This window comes from Lygodium microphyllum, chromosome 22 (genome assembly GCF_053477565.2).
Source record: "Lygodium microphyllum isolate KBCC chromosome 22, Lygodium_microphyllum_v1.1.10, whole genome shotgun sequence".
Lineage (NCBI taxonomy): Eukaryota > Viridiplantae > Streptophyta > Polypodiopsida > Schizaeales > Lygodiaceae > Lygodium > Lygodium microphyllum.
The window spans coordinates 6,475,111-6,493,765 of NC_141156.1; the positions used below are offsets into that span (position 1 = coordinate 6,475,111).

At 42.2% G+C, this 18,655-nt stretch overlaps 1 protein-coding gene and 1 long non-coding RNA gene across 3 annotated transcripts; one reads left to right on the top strand and one right to left on the bottom strand.

Annotated features, from left to right (window-relative positions):
- The first annotated feature begins 867 nt into the window (after positions 1 to 867).
- LOC148016856 (uncharacterized) lies at positions 868 to 1,833 on the top strand. Of its 2 annotated transcripts, none has more exons than XM_087663455.1 (2): positions 868 to 1,249; positions 1,639 to 1,833. In XM_087663455.1, exons 1-2 carry the CDS (start codon positions 950 to 952, stop codon positions 1,693 to 1,695), a joined length of 357 nt encoding a protein of 118 aa, XP_087519581.1. In that variant the 5' UTR covers positions 868 to 949; the 3' UTR covers positions 1,696 to 1,833. The 2 variants fall into 2 exon arrangements, with proteins under 2 accessions (XP_087519581.1, XP_087519582.1); XM_087663456.1 differs by lacking the exon at positions 1,639 to 1,833 and adding an exon at positions 1,358 to 1,598.
- A 2,576-nt stretch (positions 1,834 to 4,409) lies between these two features.
- On the bottom strand, positions 4,410 to 6,749 carry LOC148016857 (uncharacterized). Its single transcript, XR_015687822.1, has 4 exons — positions 6,738 to 6,749; positions 4,804 to 4,890; positions 4,606 to 4,707; positions 4,410 to 4,513 (listed from the first exon to the last, which is right to left on the bottom strand). It is a non-coding gene; the product is annotated as an uncharacterized LOC148016857 (long non-coding RNA).
- Positions 6,750 to 18,655: the final 11,906 nt, after the last annotated feature.

The following is an 18,655-nucleotide window of genomic DNA, read 5'->3' on the forward strand; positions in this document are numbered from 1 at the left end:
GCCACACTCTAGATTTTTTTACACGGTGTGTGCATAGCCGCACGACAACGCTATAGAAGAACATGAAAGGTATAACTTTTCCAAGGTCTTGAATGCATCATTCAGTGCTAGAGGCTGACAAGACCTATCTGTTTAAGCCCATGGACTATGAGTACTCCTACAATAGTTTTGTAAATAGATTCACCAATTATATGACTCTCAGCTTGACTACTACATGTAATTACCTCTAACTCATAGTGAAGCTCCTTTGTGTCACTTCTTATGATTTAGATGGTCTTTCACCCTTTTTTAATGTTAATGAGAGGATTAATTGTGCAGCCACAATGCAACTACACCTTTTAGCATGGTTGTATCTCTTATTGAATGGCGGTAGACAGCAAGTTTCCTCTAATAAAAGCCCTTAATAAAAGCCCTCTACCACCAATTGAACTACATCCATGGCCTCTCCTTCTATGAATACGAACACTTGTGCACATACCCTTACTTCCAATTGACCTCTAATTGAGTGTCAACATGACTAGCACTTGTCCAAGAGGAGGATAATGATAACCCTTAACAATAATGAAAGAATAAGAATAAGAAAAAAAGTTTCCCGGACACCCCAAATTAAGGGGATAGCTTTTAGAATTCCATTTTCCTCCACTGCAATGATTGTTGAGATTGTATTGTAGTATAATGAATGGCTTATGATTTTGTGAGAGTCGAGCTCACTCCCTTATGCAAATTGCAATTGCTTGTTGTAGAGAGAGAGAAAGAGAGAGAGAGAGAGAGAGAGAGAGGGGTATATCTAGTATAATCTTGTAGTTACAACAATATTAATTGTAAATTAGAACAATTTCCGCCCTTTTTAAGCTTCAGGAAAACACAGCTTAGGCACGATTTTGTTATTCTTTTAGACCTGGTTTTCTTTCAATGCAAGCTAAATCGATTCGTGCAACCTGAAGAATCAATGGCAGAACAAGCAGCAGCGCCAGACTTCATCTTGTTTTCTTCTTCTTCTTCTGCTTCTCCCAGCCCTACCCCTGCACATGCCCCGAGACCCCCTGCCGGCTACTTTGCAGCTGCGATTGCATTTGGTGTCGTATTCGTTCTGCTTAACCTGCTGTTAGTCTTCGTCGTTGCACCCCGCGCCGGAATGGCCGGTGAAAACTGCCACTTCTGCATCAACCTAGCTTCAGGCTTCTTACGCTCTCTCTCCGAAATCTGCACTTCTGTCTGTAACAAGCTCAGACGATGCCTGCAAGAAGCGGTGAGATTCCTCTAATCTGATGATGATCAATACTAATGTAGACCATTGCTGTTCCATTGTTCCGTTTACCAGTACATTTCTGTATTCGGCGTTGTTATGTCGTAACAGTTTTAAGTGCATCCGATCACTGTTCCATTTACCTGTTGAGTTCCACTTTCGTCCGATTCTCGGTTTGTTGGTAAGATCTACTTGCACTCGTATCATCTCAGCACTCGTTATTGGTTTTCATAGTTTCAATTAGTAGCACCCGGCCTGCATAAATCCTTGCATTCTACGCTTAATTCACATGGAATAATCAGCTACCTCGAGATTGTCCTTCCTTTTAAACGTCCAAGCTCGAAAGTCCTTATCAGGCCTTTGTAATGACTTGTTCCAGTTTATTTTGACAGTTTACTCGAGGTGAAGACTCAGGAATTATAGCTCCATTTGTCTCCGAGGTGGTTTAACATGATTTTACAGCCTTCGTGCGCAGCGGCAATCGATCCTACTCTTGAAAGGAAATTACTTATATGATCCCGTTTGAGCTGGAACTAGTTTGAAGAGGATCGAGATGAAGAGATGTTGTAGAATTTCATGGTCCGTCTTGTCACATTAAAGTAGATTGAATCCCCATTGTAAGGTCTGTGCTATGGAACTTCTCAAACAAGTGCAAGGTTTGTATATTGACCATAAATATTGCGACATGCCTGCTTTTTGTTATAAGCCTTTAAAACTTACGCAAGATGATAGATATAATACTTCCTTCTCAATGCCACAAAACACTACTCGATTCATCACTCGGCTGCAGCTCAAGCGTTAATGAAGATAAAGGCTGTCTTGAAGGTCAAATTATCAGAAGAGAAGAAAAAATTGGCCCTGCGCATGATTCTGGAATGGTTATGCGTGTTACTGTCAATCGATGATGCGTTCTGTCTATTAACTGGTGAATTACTAATTAGGAAACAGGCGGGAAGGGACGTTAAGGATGATCTCCTGTCTCGAAAAGCAGATGTTCACATAAGAGCAGGTTGAATTATTATTTGTAAGTCCAGGTTTTAATATAATTTCAGACTCCAAAAGAGTGAAATGAATTGGTCCAACCTAAGTAGAGCATCGGATTATTTGACTACTGACAGGAAAACTTCGGAATTGTTCCGAGCAAAGAATTAGCTGTACAAGCTCCATTTGGGGTGAGATTTGACAGATGTGGTGCACTAACTGTTGATAGGTTATTACTTTTGGTCACTCTTGAGAGCATTACATATGCAAGTCCCAAAGGGAATGTGTTTCTAATGTGAAGAAGGGATTTTTGGGATATTGTGGCTCTTTGTGATTTGTGTGTAGCGATTACATATGCTAGTGTGACTGAGAATGTTGACTTGTGGAATAACTTAGAGTTGAGTGCTTTGTGTTGGTGTTTACTTCACCATAGGGTCAATTGTTGATTGGTGGTGTTAATTGTTACTTGGATTCCTATGACGAGTCCATCTATTTTTGTTTTGATAATAGTGATTTTGCATTATGTACTGTTTACAGCGCCTATTGTGAGGTCTATATTCTTTATTATCATTGCTCTTGCACCGATTGCTATTTTCTTGATTTCATGAAAACTTTTATAAGTTAGCCAATTTTGTAGGGCTGGTTCATTGTTTGCATTTATTTGAAGTCACACATGGTAGATTTCATCTACAGTGTAGTATCTATGAAGGAGTTGGTTATTCTAGTAAGATGAGCCACCTTTGTTAGCATGTCTACTGTTACCATCATTGAGTTATATCCTCCTTGTACTACAAAGTCCATGCTAATAAACTTTCATTTCATTTGGGGAATGTCAAGTGGCTATAGTTTTCCTACTAACTTGACATGTTCAGATTTTATTCTTTGGCAATTTAGACATTCAGTGATACACTTAAGTACATCACCCTTGAGTCTTTCCCAGTAATAGCTTTTCCTAATAGCATTAAGAGTTTTTGCATACCCCAGGTGTCCTAAAAAAGGAGTCATGTGCTTTCCAAAGTATCCTTCTCTTGAGAGTCAGATTTGAAGGAATGCATAGTATCATTCTTAAATAAATAAGTCCTTCATCTTCATTTGTAGAGAATTCATGATACTTAGTCTTGAGTTTGGGATCTTGTTCCTTATTCTAAACTTTCCAAAACAATTGTTGACAGTTAAGGTCCCTATCTGCTTCATCCTTAGTCAAGTCGATTATAGGATTAGTTGGCATTGATACCATTATAGCTAGAGTTTCGACCCTAGATGGTTCTTTAGCAATAATAGCATTAAGAAAGGCTTTACAACAACTAAGGGCATTTGCTACTACATTTTCTTTACCAAGTCTGAACTTAATTTCAAAGTCATACTCCTGTAGAATTTCGATCCACTGTCGTTGTCTCATATTAAGATGAGGCTAAGTAAAAAACCACTTAAGACTTTTATGATCTGTGACTAAGGAAAACTTATTTTCAAGTAAGTAATGTCTCCATATTTTGAGAACGTGAATCATAGTTAACAACTCTAGGTCATGAATAGCATATCTCTTTTCATGGGCTTTCAACTTTCTCGAAGAGTAAGCTACAAAATGTCTTCTTCTTGCATTAGTACACATCCCAATGCAATAGAGCTAGCATCTATGACAACTTCAAATTCCTTGCTTAAGTCACGTAGCCTTAAAAGAGAAGCAGTTACCAAACTATGATTTAGTTGCTCAAAGCTAGATTGTTCAATTGGTGTCCAGATATTGGCAACTTCACTACAAGATATAGACCTTATAGCGACGTTTAAAGCGACGAAAATACAAACAACAAAATTTGCCCCCGTCATCGCAAAAAGCGTCGTTATTGACGACGCCATAGAATCGTCGCTATAACCGTCGCTATATGCGTCGCATATAACGACGCATATAGCGACGATTACAGAGAATTTGCGACGCTGATAGCGATGGCAATAGCGACGCGTGAAGTAAATTTGCGACGCAAATAGCGACGGTAACAGAGAAAAAAAAAATTTTGTGGCAGGGCAGCTTCTGCACTGCTTCATACAAAGCGTTTGCAAACAAAAAGAATGTATACTGAAATCATAAAACTGATGGATGAAATAAATACATGATATCGCATAAAATGCGATTGGTACAATCATAAAACAATATCACTAATACATAGAAAATGTCTACATAGATCAGGCGACTAAAAACTAAAGGTATGTGAACTCTAAGGATCCAAGGGCGAGCTACAAATCGTCGTCCCCCGAAAGCTCTTCCCGTTGTAAAGGAGCATCAAACGGATTCTGCAGAAAAAGAAACAACATATCAATCCACCATACAATAATGCATTCAAATATCTCATGGTAACTACGGACAAGAAAGATGAGTGACTTACTGGGCCGCCGCGTCTATACAATCGGTCGATCAATGATCTGAGACCGTGCCTCTCCGCATATCGAGTCTCAAGGCCTTGCGGATAGCGATTTGTAATGGAGTGCTGCAAAGAAAACAAAATGCTAACTGTTAGAAACATGATTGTCAGTACAAAGAATATCTCAAAAAAACAAATAAGCAAAACAAAAGAGAATCTTACAAAGTCCTCTAAATATGTCCTGTGGCCGCCACTCCCAAGATGATGTACCGATCCGGCCTCGATTCGTGCCCTCGCCGCCTCCCGCTGCTGACTCCAACGTCCTGGCGAATTTGTAGCCTCCTCCCTTAGTCGGTGCTAGTCTTCTGCATCTAACCACTCGGGCTTTGGAGCCCCACTCTTGATTGCCTTGCATGCGTCGGATCGTCTATGTGACATGTATGCACGCATGCAATCCATCATCCAGCCCGTAGAGAATCTATCCACTGCGGCTGGCACCGGGAACTCCTCGTGCAAGGATGCTACTATGTACTCCTTGCTCCCCTCCGGTATGTTCCTCCAATGATGCAGGACGTTGTGCCGAAAAACTTGTTGGCACAACTCCCTCATGCGAGCCATCACCCTCCTCCCCTCATCATTCATGATGATGGCTCCTGACCTGCCATCCACTAGGTATTCATAATCCCTAGGAGTGTGCCTTGTATGGGCCCTCTCCCATCTCCGTCCACGCTCCTGGGCATATCCAGGAGATCCCTGAACATCCGGTGTACCGACGGGGGTACCCTCTCCCGGAGTGCCACACAAAGGGGTGCCGCCAGAGGGTGTGCCACCAAAAGGAGTGCCACCAGAGGGGGTGCCACCAAAAGGAGTGCCACCAAAAGGTGTGACATCTGCCGACGGCTGCGCAAAAGCCGGAGTAACTGGAGTGGACGTCCCCACAGGTGTGACAAATCCTGGCGGTGACGGAGCTCCAGCTGAATGACGAGACGGAGACACCGCGTCCGTGTCTCCACAGCAGCACCCCCCTGATCCTCCTGCAGTCGCAGTCCCTCCCTCTGGCCCAAGTCGCGAGCGTCGAGATCGTCTACTCGAAGCTGAAGCATCTGATCGCGCCGAAGCTGATCTAGCAGAGCGTCCTGACGAAGAACGAGATAGCTCCTGATCTGCTATCTCTCTAAATCTCGCGAGCTGATCTTGAGACATACGTGCCATCATCTCCTGAAACTCCTCATCGCTCATCCCTCGACTCATCCTGAAAATGTCGATACCTGCACAGATAAAAAATAATGTTAGAATAATCAATTTAAACTATACAAAGCACATTAATAAAATCATTTTTGAAAAATGCCTCTTAAAATGCATATCTTATCTACCTTTATGGAAGATCTAAACAACGAATTGAGTAATACAATTCTCCAAGAATGAAGTATTCTATGGTCCCATGTTAATCTCCTGACACAACTCTGCATACACTGGAAGGTCGATAGACATGTCACCACAAAACAACGAGTTTGTCTCGTTCTCAAAAAATTCTACGACTTCTGTATTTCCATCATTGTTAGTCGATGCAGGCTCCAAGCTTGCGGTGGCCTCCACCCCTTGTAATTTCGATCCCTCTATTTGCATATTTTCTTCATCTATACCTGGAACATCGCTTTGATCGTATACTCTCGCACCTCGAGGAGTTGAAGGTATAACATACCACCATCGAGGTTGTCGGGGATTTGGATAGAAGATTACCTGTTCACAAACACTTACAAACCGTCTTCAAACCATTGTGACATAAACCATGTCGTATTACAATTAGCAAGCAAATGCCTAGTTGCACCTGTTCACAATGGGCCGGCAACACAAAGGTGTCGCGCAAATCCATCCATTTTTTTTCGGAATCTATTTCGAGAAATTCAGATGGACCTCGTCGAACTGTTGCGCCAGCTCCTCCAAGTACCACTTTGAACCACTGCACGTCGAATATTATCATGGAGAAGCTACGGTAATCCACCGTAATAATACTTTGCAAATTCCCAAAATACTCCATCTCATCCACAACCGTGTTCGGATCCGTTGCTCGTCGCCGGCTCTCTTGCTCAAACCTTGCCATGACACCACAGTCCATTGTGGAGCGCATTTTGTCAATACGCTCCACCCAAAAATGCCGTCCGCGCCATTGTGGACCGTTGGTAGCCATTGTGAGATATGCACTAACGCCTCTGACACCAACCAACCAACCTTCCGCCATGCTACCTTCCGGACGAGCTCGTTGTCGCACAAAGCCTTTTAGGGTTTTCATGAAGCGCTCCAGGAAGAACATCCATCGCGTATGGATAGGTCCAGCAATCTCCACTTCATCCACAAGATGCACAAGAAGGTGAACTTGTATCGTGAGCATGCTAGTGGGCAGGTATTTCTCAAAGAGACAGACCGTCTCAACTGCTCCCCGCCTTGCGGATTCAATAGAGGATGTCTTAATGTCTTTCTGTGAGATCCATTGCACCAAAGTCGACAGCTTGTAAATGGCCCCGCCAATTTCTGGAGTTAGGCATCCCGCGATCGCGATCGGTAGGACAAACTGCCAAAAATGAGAAAGCATTAAGAATAATGGTCACTTTTCAAATTTCAAAATGTCCACGCTAATTAAAATCCATTCTGTTCACAAACCTGACATATCTTATGCCAATCATGGGATTTTAGCCCAGAAATCTGGTCATCTTTAGAAAATGCGGACCTGAGAGAACGCATCATACCCGTCGGAGTGCGGATAGACTTGATTACTTGCTTCACAATGCGCTCTTCTTTGGTAGACAAAACCCAGGGAGCGCGAGGAAGTTGCACTCCCCCTTCAGCACTCGATTGCGGCCAAAGCGCCTCCATCTTACCTACCTCCTTTAAATCCATTCGTGCCCCTATAGTGTCTCTCTTTCCTGTGATGTGGTCCCATAGCAAGCTACCCACATTTTTGAAAATATGCATGGGATCCAACAAGTGGTTGACCTGTAAGTGGGTCCAATATGGCAACTCGTAGAAAACTGAGAACCGCCGCATTCCATTTGGATGTGAATCCGGGTTTACCATTTTCAGCTCGTACCAGCTTGCAGCGTTCATACGTGCTGGAGGTCGTCCAAGAAAACCTTCCCTGAGTTCATGATCCTCCGGCAAGAAAGCGGCGTGTCCTTGATATACCATCTTCTTCATGGTTCGTGACCTTCGGGAGTCTAACTGTGGCCCACACAATGGACATGCATGATAACCTGAGGTAACGAGACCTGCAAGGCGATCCACGACCTAGTGAATACTTGATTGAATGAAATAAAATATAGATATTACCGGCGAGAACAAAGGTCTGCTCACCTGAGCACTCTCCCAATCCTGGAAAGTCATGCATCGTCCACATGAGAATGGCTCGAATGTTGGCTGACCGCCGACCATCGTGCCTGCTCATATCTTGCACCGTGACCCCCTCCTCCCACAAAATCTTAAGCTCATCGACTAATGGACGAAGATACACGTCCATATTTTTTACTTTGTAGCGGCCTGGGACGAGCAAGCTAAGGATGAGATGTCCTTTCTTCGTAGAAAGCCATGGAGGAATGTTGTAGTTGACAAGCACTATAGGCCACACACTGTAAGAAGTCGAGCGCAGACCAAATGGGTTCACACCATCCATGGCGAGGCCGAGCCGAAGATTCCTTGGCTCTCGCGCAAAGCCTGGGAAGGTAGAGTCAATGTGGCTCCATGCGCGCGAATCTGCTGATATTCGTTGAACTCCATCCGTGGACCTATTCTGCACATGCCACGTTGTCAAGCTTGCCATGGCAGACGTGCGAAACATGTGGTTTATGCGAGGGATGAGCGGAAAGTGTCTGAGGACTTTTTGAGGGATGGTTTGCCCTTGCAAGTCCTGTCGATACCTGTGAGCACCACACTTTGGGCATGTCTCCATACTTTCGTATTCATCTCGAAACAATATGCAGTCGTTGATACATGCATGGATGTTATTGTAGTCCATGCTAAGCTTCCGTAAAACATGTCGCGCATCATCACGAGACTCAGGCATGGTGTTTGCAGGTGGCAATATATGATATTTCAATAACCTGAAAAAATCATAAAACACCTTGAAAAATCTATCCATGTTTGCAATAATACTGTTAAAAAAAAAAACAATGAAGTCTGTGTGCAAGGTACCTGAATAACTCAGTCACACTCGTATCGCTCCAACCGTATTTTGCTTGCACACTTAAGAGTGCAAGCAATGTCTTCAACCGAGATACTCGGCACCCATCATATAATGGTATGGATGCTTCCTCTCTGAGCGGGTCAGATGTCTCAACATCCATGGGAATCAATGCATCGATCATTGCCTCCATCTCAGGCTCCAAGATTGTAGGCAAGTCGGGAAGGTTGTCTGTCTCCTCTGGCATTGACGGTATAGATGGGCCTTGCGAGTGGTCGATTGGCTCCTGCAATCCATCCATCGCACGTCCACGAACTCTTCTAATTGGCCGCAAAGGGTGCATTCCCCCTTGGGTCGAGACATCACCCCCCTGGATACAAAATTTACCAACAAGACCCAATCTTATTGTGTATGGTTTTCAATTAGCTTGAGAGTACAATGCATGAAAAATGCTAACTTCAAATTATCGTTTGCTGAAAGTCTGCAATCGCCTGATCAATGATCTCAGATTGAAACTTGCCAAATCGTCGTACGTGTTCTATAGACAATCGGCGTTTTCGTCTAATTGCCAACTTGCATTGAGAGCAAGGACATGGGACACGCTGATTAAGATACAACTCGCGGTCTTGAACAATAGGACCTTCTTCGTTTGCCATCTTATCTACACTAAAGCAAACAAGGCTTAAATGGATAGCTTTATGGAGATGTACGTCAAGTTGCAAGTTGACCATAAACCTTGCATTGTATATAGTAGTCGAGAGATTTTCCGATGTTATATCTCGGCCTTGTATCATGCTCAACGATTTGTTTGTCCCGGTAGATAATTTTTTGTTATATCTCGGCTTTGAGTATAAGTAATCCATTTTAAAATTAATGCGCGCCATCTATGAAATTTTATAACTATAGTAATAAAATTTATTTCAATCAATTCTACTCATAGTCATAAGACCTGAGAGAAATTATCCTATACTCAATTTAAGGGTTTCTTTTTCTATAACAATAATTTTGGGTTCATTTTGATGAAGTACGTGGCCGTATGCAAAGCACATTGCATACCATTATCAATACGTATATTATCTTAAATTTTCTTCCCTTCCCTCTCCCTCTCTTTCTCTCCCTCTCCCTCTCTTCCTCTCTTTCTCTCACCCTCACCCTCTCCCTCTCCCTCTCGTTCTCTTTCTCTCCCTCTCTCATTTCCTCCCTCCCCCTCCCTCTCCCTCTCCCTCCCTCTTTCTCTCTCTCCCTCTCCCTCTCCCTCCCTCATTTCCTTCCCCTCCCCCTCCCTCTCCCTCTTCCTCTCCCTCTCCCTCTCTTTCTCTTTTTTTCCCTCTCCCTCTCTATCTCTCTTTCTCTCTCATTTCCTAAACAAGCAAAAAATAAAGTGATTTAAACATCCTCCAAGCAAAAGGGAGAGGGAGAGATACAATGCACTCTCCCTCTCTTTCTCTTTCTATCCCTCTCTCATTTCCTTTCCCTTCCTCTCCCTCTCACTCTCTTTCTCTCTCATTTCCTCTCCTAAACAAGTAAAAAATAAAGTGATTCAAACATTAAACAAGCAAAAGGGAGAGGGAGGGAGAGAGAGAATGCACTCTCCCTCCTTCTCCCTCTCTTTCTCTTTCTCTCCCTCTCCTATTTCCTCCCCCTCCCTCTCCCTCTCCCTCTATTTCTCTTTCTCTTTCTTTCCCTCTCCCTCTCCCTCTCCCTCTCCCTCTCCCTCTCCCTCTCTCTTACTCTCTCGTTTCCTCTCCTAAACAAGCAAAGAAGAAAGTAATTTAAATATTAAACAAGCAAAAGGGAGAGAGAGAGAATGCACTCTCCCTCTCTTTCTCTCCCTCTCCCTCTCTTTCTCTCCCTCTCTCTCCCTCTCCCTCTCCTTCTCTTTCATTTCCTCTCCTAAACAAACAAAAGAGAACGATTTAAACCTTCAACAAGTAAAAGAAAGAGAGAGGGAGACTCACCAATGAGATATGGCGAGCGTGGGCGGCTTCTCTTTGCAACGAGGGCTCCTCCTCTCCTTCATGAACAACGACGGTGGCGGTGGCGGCGGCGGTGGCGGCGGCAAGTCTCTTCCTCCTCTTCTCCCACAAAGCCTTGGCTCTCTCCCTCGCTCTCGCTCTCAAAAGGCGAAGAAAACAAAATGAAAACGGCGCTCTGGTTTCGGCCGCGCTTTTTTTCCCTGCGGCGTCGCTATTGCCCCATTCCCTTGTAGTGCTTGCTTTTTGAGTAGGTCTCTAAGAGGTGCTACAATTCGAGCATAGTTTTGGATGAATATCCTATATCATCCTATTAGACCTAGAAAAATTATCACTTCCTTAATAGTGGTTGGGGTGGCCAATCTTGAACATCTTTGGCCTTCGCAAGATCTACTGATATACCTTCAACAGACACTATGAATCCCAAGTACTCAATCTTCCTTTTGAAGAATGCATACTTCTTCTTCTTGAAATACAACTTTTGTATTCACATTGTCTCCAGGACTGTGAACATGTGGTTCATGATCTTCTTCCTCCTTAGAAGAAGTTAGGACGTCATCAAAGAATACAAGAACAAAGTCATCAATATGAGGTTTGAAAACGTCTTGCATTAACCTGTTGAAGGTAGTTGGGGCATTTGTCAACCCAAATGACATCATGATGAATTCGAAATGACCCTATCTTGCATTGAAGGCGATTTTAGGAATATCTTCATCCTTAATTCTGATTTGATAATATCCTGAGACCAAAGATCGATCTTAGAAAAGATCCTTGCTCCTTGTAGACGATCAAGAAGCTCGTCTATCCTCGGGATTGGGTACTTATTCTTTACTGTTACCTAGTTTAGCCCTTAGTAGTCGATACAAAGACGGAGAGCTTCATCTTTCTTCTTTTGGAATAATACTGGGGCTCCCCATGGTGAACTACTTGGCTAAAAATACCCTTATTCTAATAGTTTCTTGGGTTTCTCTTTTAGTTTGATGGCTTTAAGAATAGACATTTTGTAAGATCTTTTTGCCATTGGAGTGCTCCTAGAACAAGTTTGATCTCATGATTGGCTTCTCTTTTTGGAGGTAACTTAGTTAGCTCTTCAAAAAATATAATCGGGTACTCTTTTAACCAGGATGGTTCTTCGTGTGTTTGACCATCTTGATTTACCTTGTTAATCTTGATCAAGTAAACAGATAATCCTTTCTTCAAGCCTTTCATAATTCGAGAAGCTTTTGCTAATTGAACTTTAGGTTTTCCTATTTCACCTTGTGTAGTTGTTATTTCACCGTTGAAATCCTGAAATGTGACTTGACCTTTTCCATAATGGATATGAGCATCATTGGGAATCAACCAATCCATTCCCAGTAAACATTCATAAGCTCCTAGGTTCATTACTCTTAACCTCATACTTGAAAGGTTTTCTCTTAGGTTGAACTCTACCTTGGCAGGTTGCTATATAGAAAGTACTTCCTTTCCATTTGCTAATTCCACAAGAACTTTTGATGTATTTACTGTATCTATTCCTAACTTCTTAACACACTTGGGTGAAATAAATGAGTGTGTACTTCACAATCAAAACTTTAAATGATTTACCTTAGTGACTAGCTGGTGTCAAACTATTGAATATTGACAATTTGGGTCCTTCTTGTGGAATGCAACATGAACAATTGTTTTTTCAATATCTTCTTCCATAGTAGGGTCTTCCTCCTTATTAATCTCTTTTAGGGTAGTATTTGATGTTCTTCGTCTTGCCATAGCTACTTGACCACGACCTTGGGAAGCTCTGCCTTAACCTTGAAATTGGCCTTAGTGGTGGTTTCCACCAAGCTTTGGACAATCTCTCCTAAAATGTCCTGGGTCGTTAATTACAGTGAAAGTACCTAAGACCATTCCTATTTCCTTAGGGTAGGAACAAAATTTCCAACTGCATTGGATATTTCGTTTTTCTTCTAACCTTGGTAAAATTATCCTTGGGTTCTTATTGCTTAACCTTTGAATCCTCCTTTGTTCTGGTTATTGTAGCTCTAAAACTTATTATTTTTAGGCTTTGATTGTACTTTCCACACAATAGGAACAGCTTGAATCAAAGCATCTTGGAGGTCTATTGGGCGCATTGATTCCAAATGAGTGTTCAAAGGATACTTTATCCCATTGCAAAACTTGGCCACTTATTGAACAATAGCCATGGAGGGTGCATATTTAAGAAGTGATACAAACTTGGAGTAATACACCTCCAAGGTCAGTCCCATTTGCTTCAAATTAAAGAACTCATTCATCTTCTGGGTGCGATAAGATAGAGGCAGATATGACCAACCAAGACAATCAAGGTAGATTATTTTATCAACATACATAATTTATTTGAATTATTTTTATCAATTATTATCAAAACTACTTCAATTTGCATGTTTCTTTGTGCTTTCGATAATTAATTTCTTATTAATATGATGTTAGATTCTACATATTCTATATGAAAACACTTGAACACATCTCATACTATGATCGTACCAAATTTCATGTCATATACACATCATTTCCATGATTAAATATAAAAAGAATCAAATTTTTATAAAAAACCAAGACTTATCAAGATTTCTCATATTTTATACTTTCTTAATTCAATATACAACAATTAAATTGGTGCAAATTTGGGCTCTCCTAAATGTTGACCATTGCATCTCTGCATTAGTATCATCCCATCTTCATCCATGACAACCATCTCTTATCCTGAACTTCTCTTTTGGGTGGTTTTGACTCCAAAGGTCACAAACCCAACCACTTAAGAAACCTCCTTCATACTCGTCTCTTTCTCGACCTCCCACTTAGGCATTCACAACTTTCGTATCTGGCCTCCAAATTGCGATTTAAAATTTTTTGCCCACGCATCTAGAATCTCACACTACCTCCCACTTGACATTGTCCATCCCCCACTCAAAAAAATATTTAAAAAATCTAGAACTGTAACGTGTCCCCTAGTATCATCTGGGACACCTCTTAGCAGTCCATCGGAAAGGATGTCTAGAAAGCTCCACCCGACACTCCCATGGAATGTTACGGGTTTTGCGAATTAGTTCTTCCCACGTAGCGGAAATTTCCTGGCCGTTCCCACTTAGGATCGACCGGAATTTAGGGTTTTCCTAATGGGTCACTAGCTAACAGCAACTAGTGTCAGACCCGAGCGAACTACTTTACGCAGAAACGCTAGGTCCGAAGTGGATTCACGCTGTACTTGGTTCAAGGAGAATGGGAAACGAGAGGGATGCAAAGCTCAACCTCTCTGCCATAAGGCATAGTCCCATTCCGTTCCCCTAAAACAACGTAGATCGAGTAAGACGTAATTCTAGGTCATCGTTCTTGTTATTCTTTTTGTCGATGATGATCATTCCGCTGTTCCTCGAGATTTATGAGAAAAGTTCCCGGCTAACCGGGACCACCCAACCGTAGGACGGGCCCATGGCCCATCCTCTGCACTTTCCTCGGTTTGTTTTAGTTATGTAATTATCTAACACATTAATTTGACATATAACAATTCAGCTTCTTTAATTAATCTTGTTTGAGCACTGGTTCCTTCACGTAATCTTATCACGTGACATATAAAAACAATATCAAGCAAGTTCTTTTAACATCTCATCATTTTATCTTTGAATTACAAGAAGTTCTGCCCGTAGGCTTGTCCATAATTTGCCCGCAGGCTAACAAGTAATCTCCAGGGATTACTATTCCAAGCTTCCGCCTGTCAACTAGTATGCGGGCCTCGGGATCCAGAGTCGCGTTAGCCCCTTGTGCAGGACCCAGAAGGCGAGGGATTTATGGCCAGAGCCCCCCTGGCACCCAAGCGTCCTCCTGCTCCAAGTAGAACTCAACGGAGAGACCTCTCGTGGCGGGTTCGGTCCACGTTCCCGGCGCGGTCAAACAACCCCCTTGGTTAGGGTCAGGCAGGCAGTCAAGGGTAACTGAAGCTGCCTCTTCCTTCAGGCTTTTAACCTGAAGTATAGATACTTATTTAATTTGTAATTCATAAATCAATCAGAGCCTAAAATCTTTTGCAAGCACAAACATTTCCATTAACCAACCCAGTTGTATGGCAAACTGCTAAAGAAGTATTCTTTTCTTTTTGAGTGTATCAGCAGTCATTCTCAAGATGTCTTGTAACTTGGCAAGATCCCTTATATTCGGAGGTAGGGTATACCTTGCTTGGTTAACCCTAAGGTACCTTAGATATGCTAGTTTCTAATTTTACAACTTTCCTTATTTTGAAGGATATCCAAAAACTACGTCTTTTTGCAAGATAACTTGCGTAAGGACCTGCCGTCTTTGAAAAGGGTTTTTTTCCCTTTTTCTCTTTGTGAATTGATCACGAAATGATTTCATACATGTTGCGCAAGTCTGGCAACGGAATAATCTGTTTAGATTCCTTAAGCTGACGTATGTCAAGCCTAGGGTTTCTTCATTTAAGAACCCTAGGGATGAATCCTAATTTCTTATCTTTATGAATTTATGGTCCTTGCGGTAAGGTAAGTAGTCCAGTGTTTTAGGGTATGAATGTTTCTATGTCTACATTGGTCCGGTTATCTTTTGGAAAGATTGGTTTGGTCAGCTTTTGGAAGGTAATCTTACTCGTCTTGTCACGGTTTTACTATCTTTGATTAACTTTCTCAATCAATACAGTTTAATTTGGCATATAGCATAATGCCATGATGATACAAAGAGCGACGATACTCCTTGGGACAAAGGCCTAGCTAAGGAATTGGTGAATACACGCTTTATTAGTTCCAAGTCCTCAATTTGCAGGGAAAAAGTGTTAATAGAGTGTCATCCAGCAATTTCCCATTACATTTTCTTTCTAAATGAGTTCGTATATCTAATTTTTTTATACTTGTTAATTTCTAACATTTAACTTCTGCTTTCTTTAAAGATGAACTCATGCCAAATAACAACAATTGCCTTGCTAAGATGTGCAACTAGCAAAGATAACTCCCTAGTAATTTGAGCATTGAGAGAAACCTTTCATGAATTTAGCCATTTTTCCATGATTCTTTGTGAAAGGAATAAGACTAATGGAGCAAGATATAATTTCTTCATTTTAGGACTATATTGTTATAGTAAATGGATAGTATTACCTATTATTTTATAATGCTTGATACAATTTGAAGAAAGTTGATTTGTATATATTGTCATTCATAAGCTAACTCCTTCGTTAGAATTAACTTGAACAAATATATATATTTTCTTAACAATTTTTCTTTGCATGATTGATTAAAACCCAAATTAACATCAAGAAGAAAACCCGGCTTTGAGGTGAGATATCCACATGGATACCGGGAGATGTCCCTCCCGCGGCTACACCTTGGACTTTCTTAGGAGGCATCGCAAGTGTGGTCCGTCGAACGTGGAAGCAGCTTTATAACTTCTCCTTAGAACTCCACCGTCGCTCCTTGCACCATTCGTCAAAAGTAGTTTTTGGAAGGCTCCCTCCTTGAATTCGGGAATTTGAAAAGGGTGTTTTAGAAACTTTTACCACTAAGACACATTAAAGCCATGGGACAAGCTTAATGGCCTTAGTAAGCTTGCACGAAGGGAAATATCAAGGTGTGGAAAAAGACGCAAGGTATAGGAGAGCTTTAAGGGAAATTAATAACCGTAAAGGTTATAAGTAAGGGTCTAAGGACCTTTAGGCAATTTAGGCTCATGAGGGTTTACACACGTAGGGGGGAAATGATTCCGAAACCAATGGGGAAGGGTATATAATGCTTTAAATCACGGGGGTTGGGTTCACTAGGGGAAGGGGTCTTAATGGGGGAAAAGCCTTAAATTGCGATGGGAAAAGGGCGTAAGGCAAGCTTGGGAAAGGTCTAAACTCTGGGGAAGGAAAGGGGCTTTTTCTATAACTCGTTTCAGAGGCAATAGGATAGGGCTTAGGTGGAGCCCATGAGAATGGGAGCTTAAACCCTATTACAAAAAAACCCACTTGAAGACCATAGGAAAAGGGTCTTATATCTCTCCCCTTAGAAGCTTCCAAGAAGCTTCTTGGAAGCTTCTGTGGTGTCAGAAACCACGTGGAAGAAAGGGGAGATGACTTGGAAGAGTTCAGGGCGGCCAAGAGGCGGAATGTAGCAGTAATTTGGAACGTCCTTTGAAGGCGGCTCAGCTTGAGGTAGCCCAGCTGACGCAGGAGCTCACGACAACTTCAAGGCTCGAGGCAAAGCGTCCTCCTCCCTTCACGACTAACACACGGCCCTCCTTCAGCTACGACTGGTGCAACGTCATCGCCTCAGCTCCTTCTTCCTCACGATTTGTGGCGATTGTGGCTTCCTCCTTAATCCGCAGCATCATCCCTTCTCACACAACTTCGGGCTTCAGCAGAGCGAAGGCTATCCGTCTCTCTCTCTCTCCCTTCACCCCTGCCCTTCCTCCCACAGGGTTTATATGGGAGGGGGAGAGGTGCCTCCCCTCCCCCACGTGGCTCGTGCATGGGCTTATCCCACCCTACGACCCCCAGCAAGGATGCTTAGTCATCCTTGCTATTCCCCTCCCCTCCAGCATGACAGTCGCTGGGGGGAAAGAAAAGAAAAAAGGAAGTAATAAAAAAAATTTCCTTAAATCTAAAGGTTATCCTTTTGGCTTTCTAGGAGGAGGTTCCTACGTAAATTCGTTTAACTCGTTTATGCAAGCAGAGATTAAGATACATAGTGTGAAATTCGAAAATCACATCATTGGCGTAATTTTTTTGGATGTTGGAATTCCTTGCAAGACTATCACGTGGGTTTAAAAGTATTCTCATAATGGAAATATTACATTCTCTCCCCCTTGGAGGAATCGAGATGTCCTCATCTCGAAGTAAACTGGGGATATTGATGGTTGAGAGAGCTTTCATCTATCCAGGTAGCATCCTCTTCGGGATAATCTTTCCACTGGACGAGGCATTCTTTCAAGGTTCTAGATCTTAACTGTCTCTCCCTAACATCTAAAATCTTATCCGGTCTTAGTTCAAGGACTCCTTGACTAGGCAATACAATTTGTTGGTCATCAAGTACATGATTAGGGTTGGGTACATATTCTTTTAAGAGACTAATATGGAATACATTATGAACCTTTAGGTTCTCAGGGAATTGCAATTTATAAGCATTGGGTCCTAGGCATTTGAGGATTTTATACGGCCCACAATACCTTGGACTTAGCTTCTTGCATTCTCCTAGGGATAGAGAACTCTTTTTAGGGCGTACTCGAATGAAGACCATGTCTCCTTCTTTGAAGACTCTTTCTTGACGTTTCAAATCTACATATGCCTTTTGTCTATCCTTGGCTGCTTGTATGTCTTGTCTTATTGACCTTATTTGATCATCCATGTCCTCCAACATTTGTCTTGAAGCTTCAACTCTTAGGGTTGGATCAGAAAAGTTTAGGGGACTTCGACAATCATGACCATACAATGCCTGGAAAGGGGTCATTTGAATGCTTTGCTGGTAAGAAGCATTGTAGGCAAATTCAACTAACGGCAAGTATTGAATCCACCACTTCGGCTCTCGACAACAGTATGCCCTAAGCATATCCTCAATGATTTGATTCACTCGCTCTGTTTGTCCATCCGTTTGGGGATGGTAGGCAATGCTAAAACAGAGTTGAGTCCCAATAGCTTCAAAGATAGCTCTCCAGAAGTGTGATGTGAAGAGAGAATCTCGATCGCTAATGATTCTTCTAGGTAACCCATGTAGCTTGAATATCTCCTTGATAAACAATCTTGCAATGTTAGAGGCTTTATAGTTTGTCTTTACTGGAATCAGGTATGCAACCTTAGTAAGCATGTCAACTACAACCATAATGGAATTGTATCCTCCTTGGACTTGGGGTAAGCCCACAACAAAATCCATACTGATAAATTTCCATTTCATTTGGGGAATGTCAAGTGGTTGCAATTTTCCTGGCATCATGACATGTTCGGCCT

What these genes read in the sequence shown, in the direction of transcription:
- LOC148016856 (XM_087663455.1), top strand. Translation starts at nt 950, where the DNA reads ATGGCAGAACAAGCAGCAGCGCCAGACTTCATCTTGTTTTCTTCTTCT. An exon ending in GACGATGCCTGCAAGAAGCG is followed by an intron (nt 1,250 to 1,638) that starts GTGAGATTCCTC and finishes TTATTTTGACAG; the next exon opens with TTTACTCGAGGTGAAGACTC.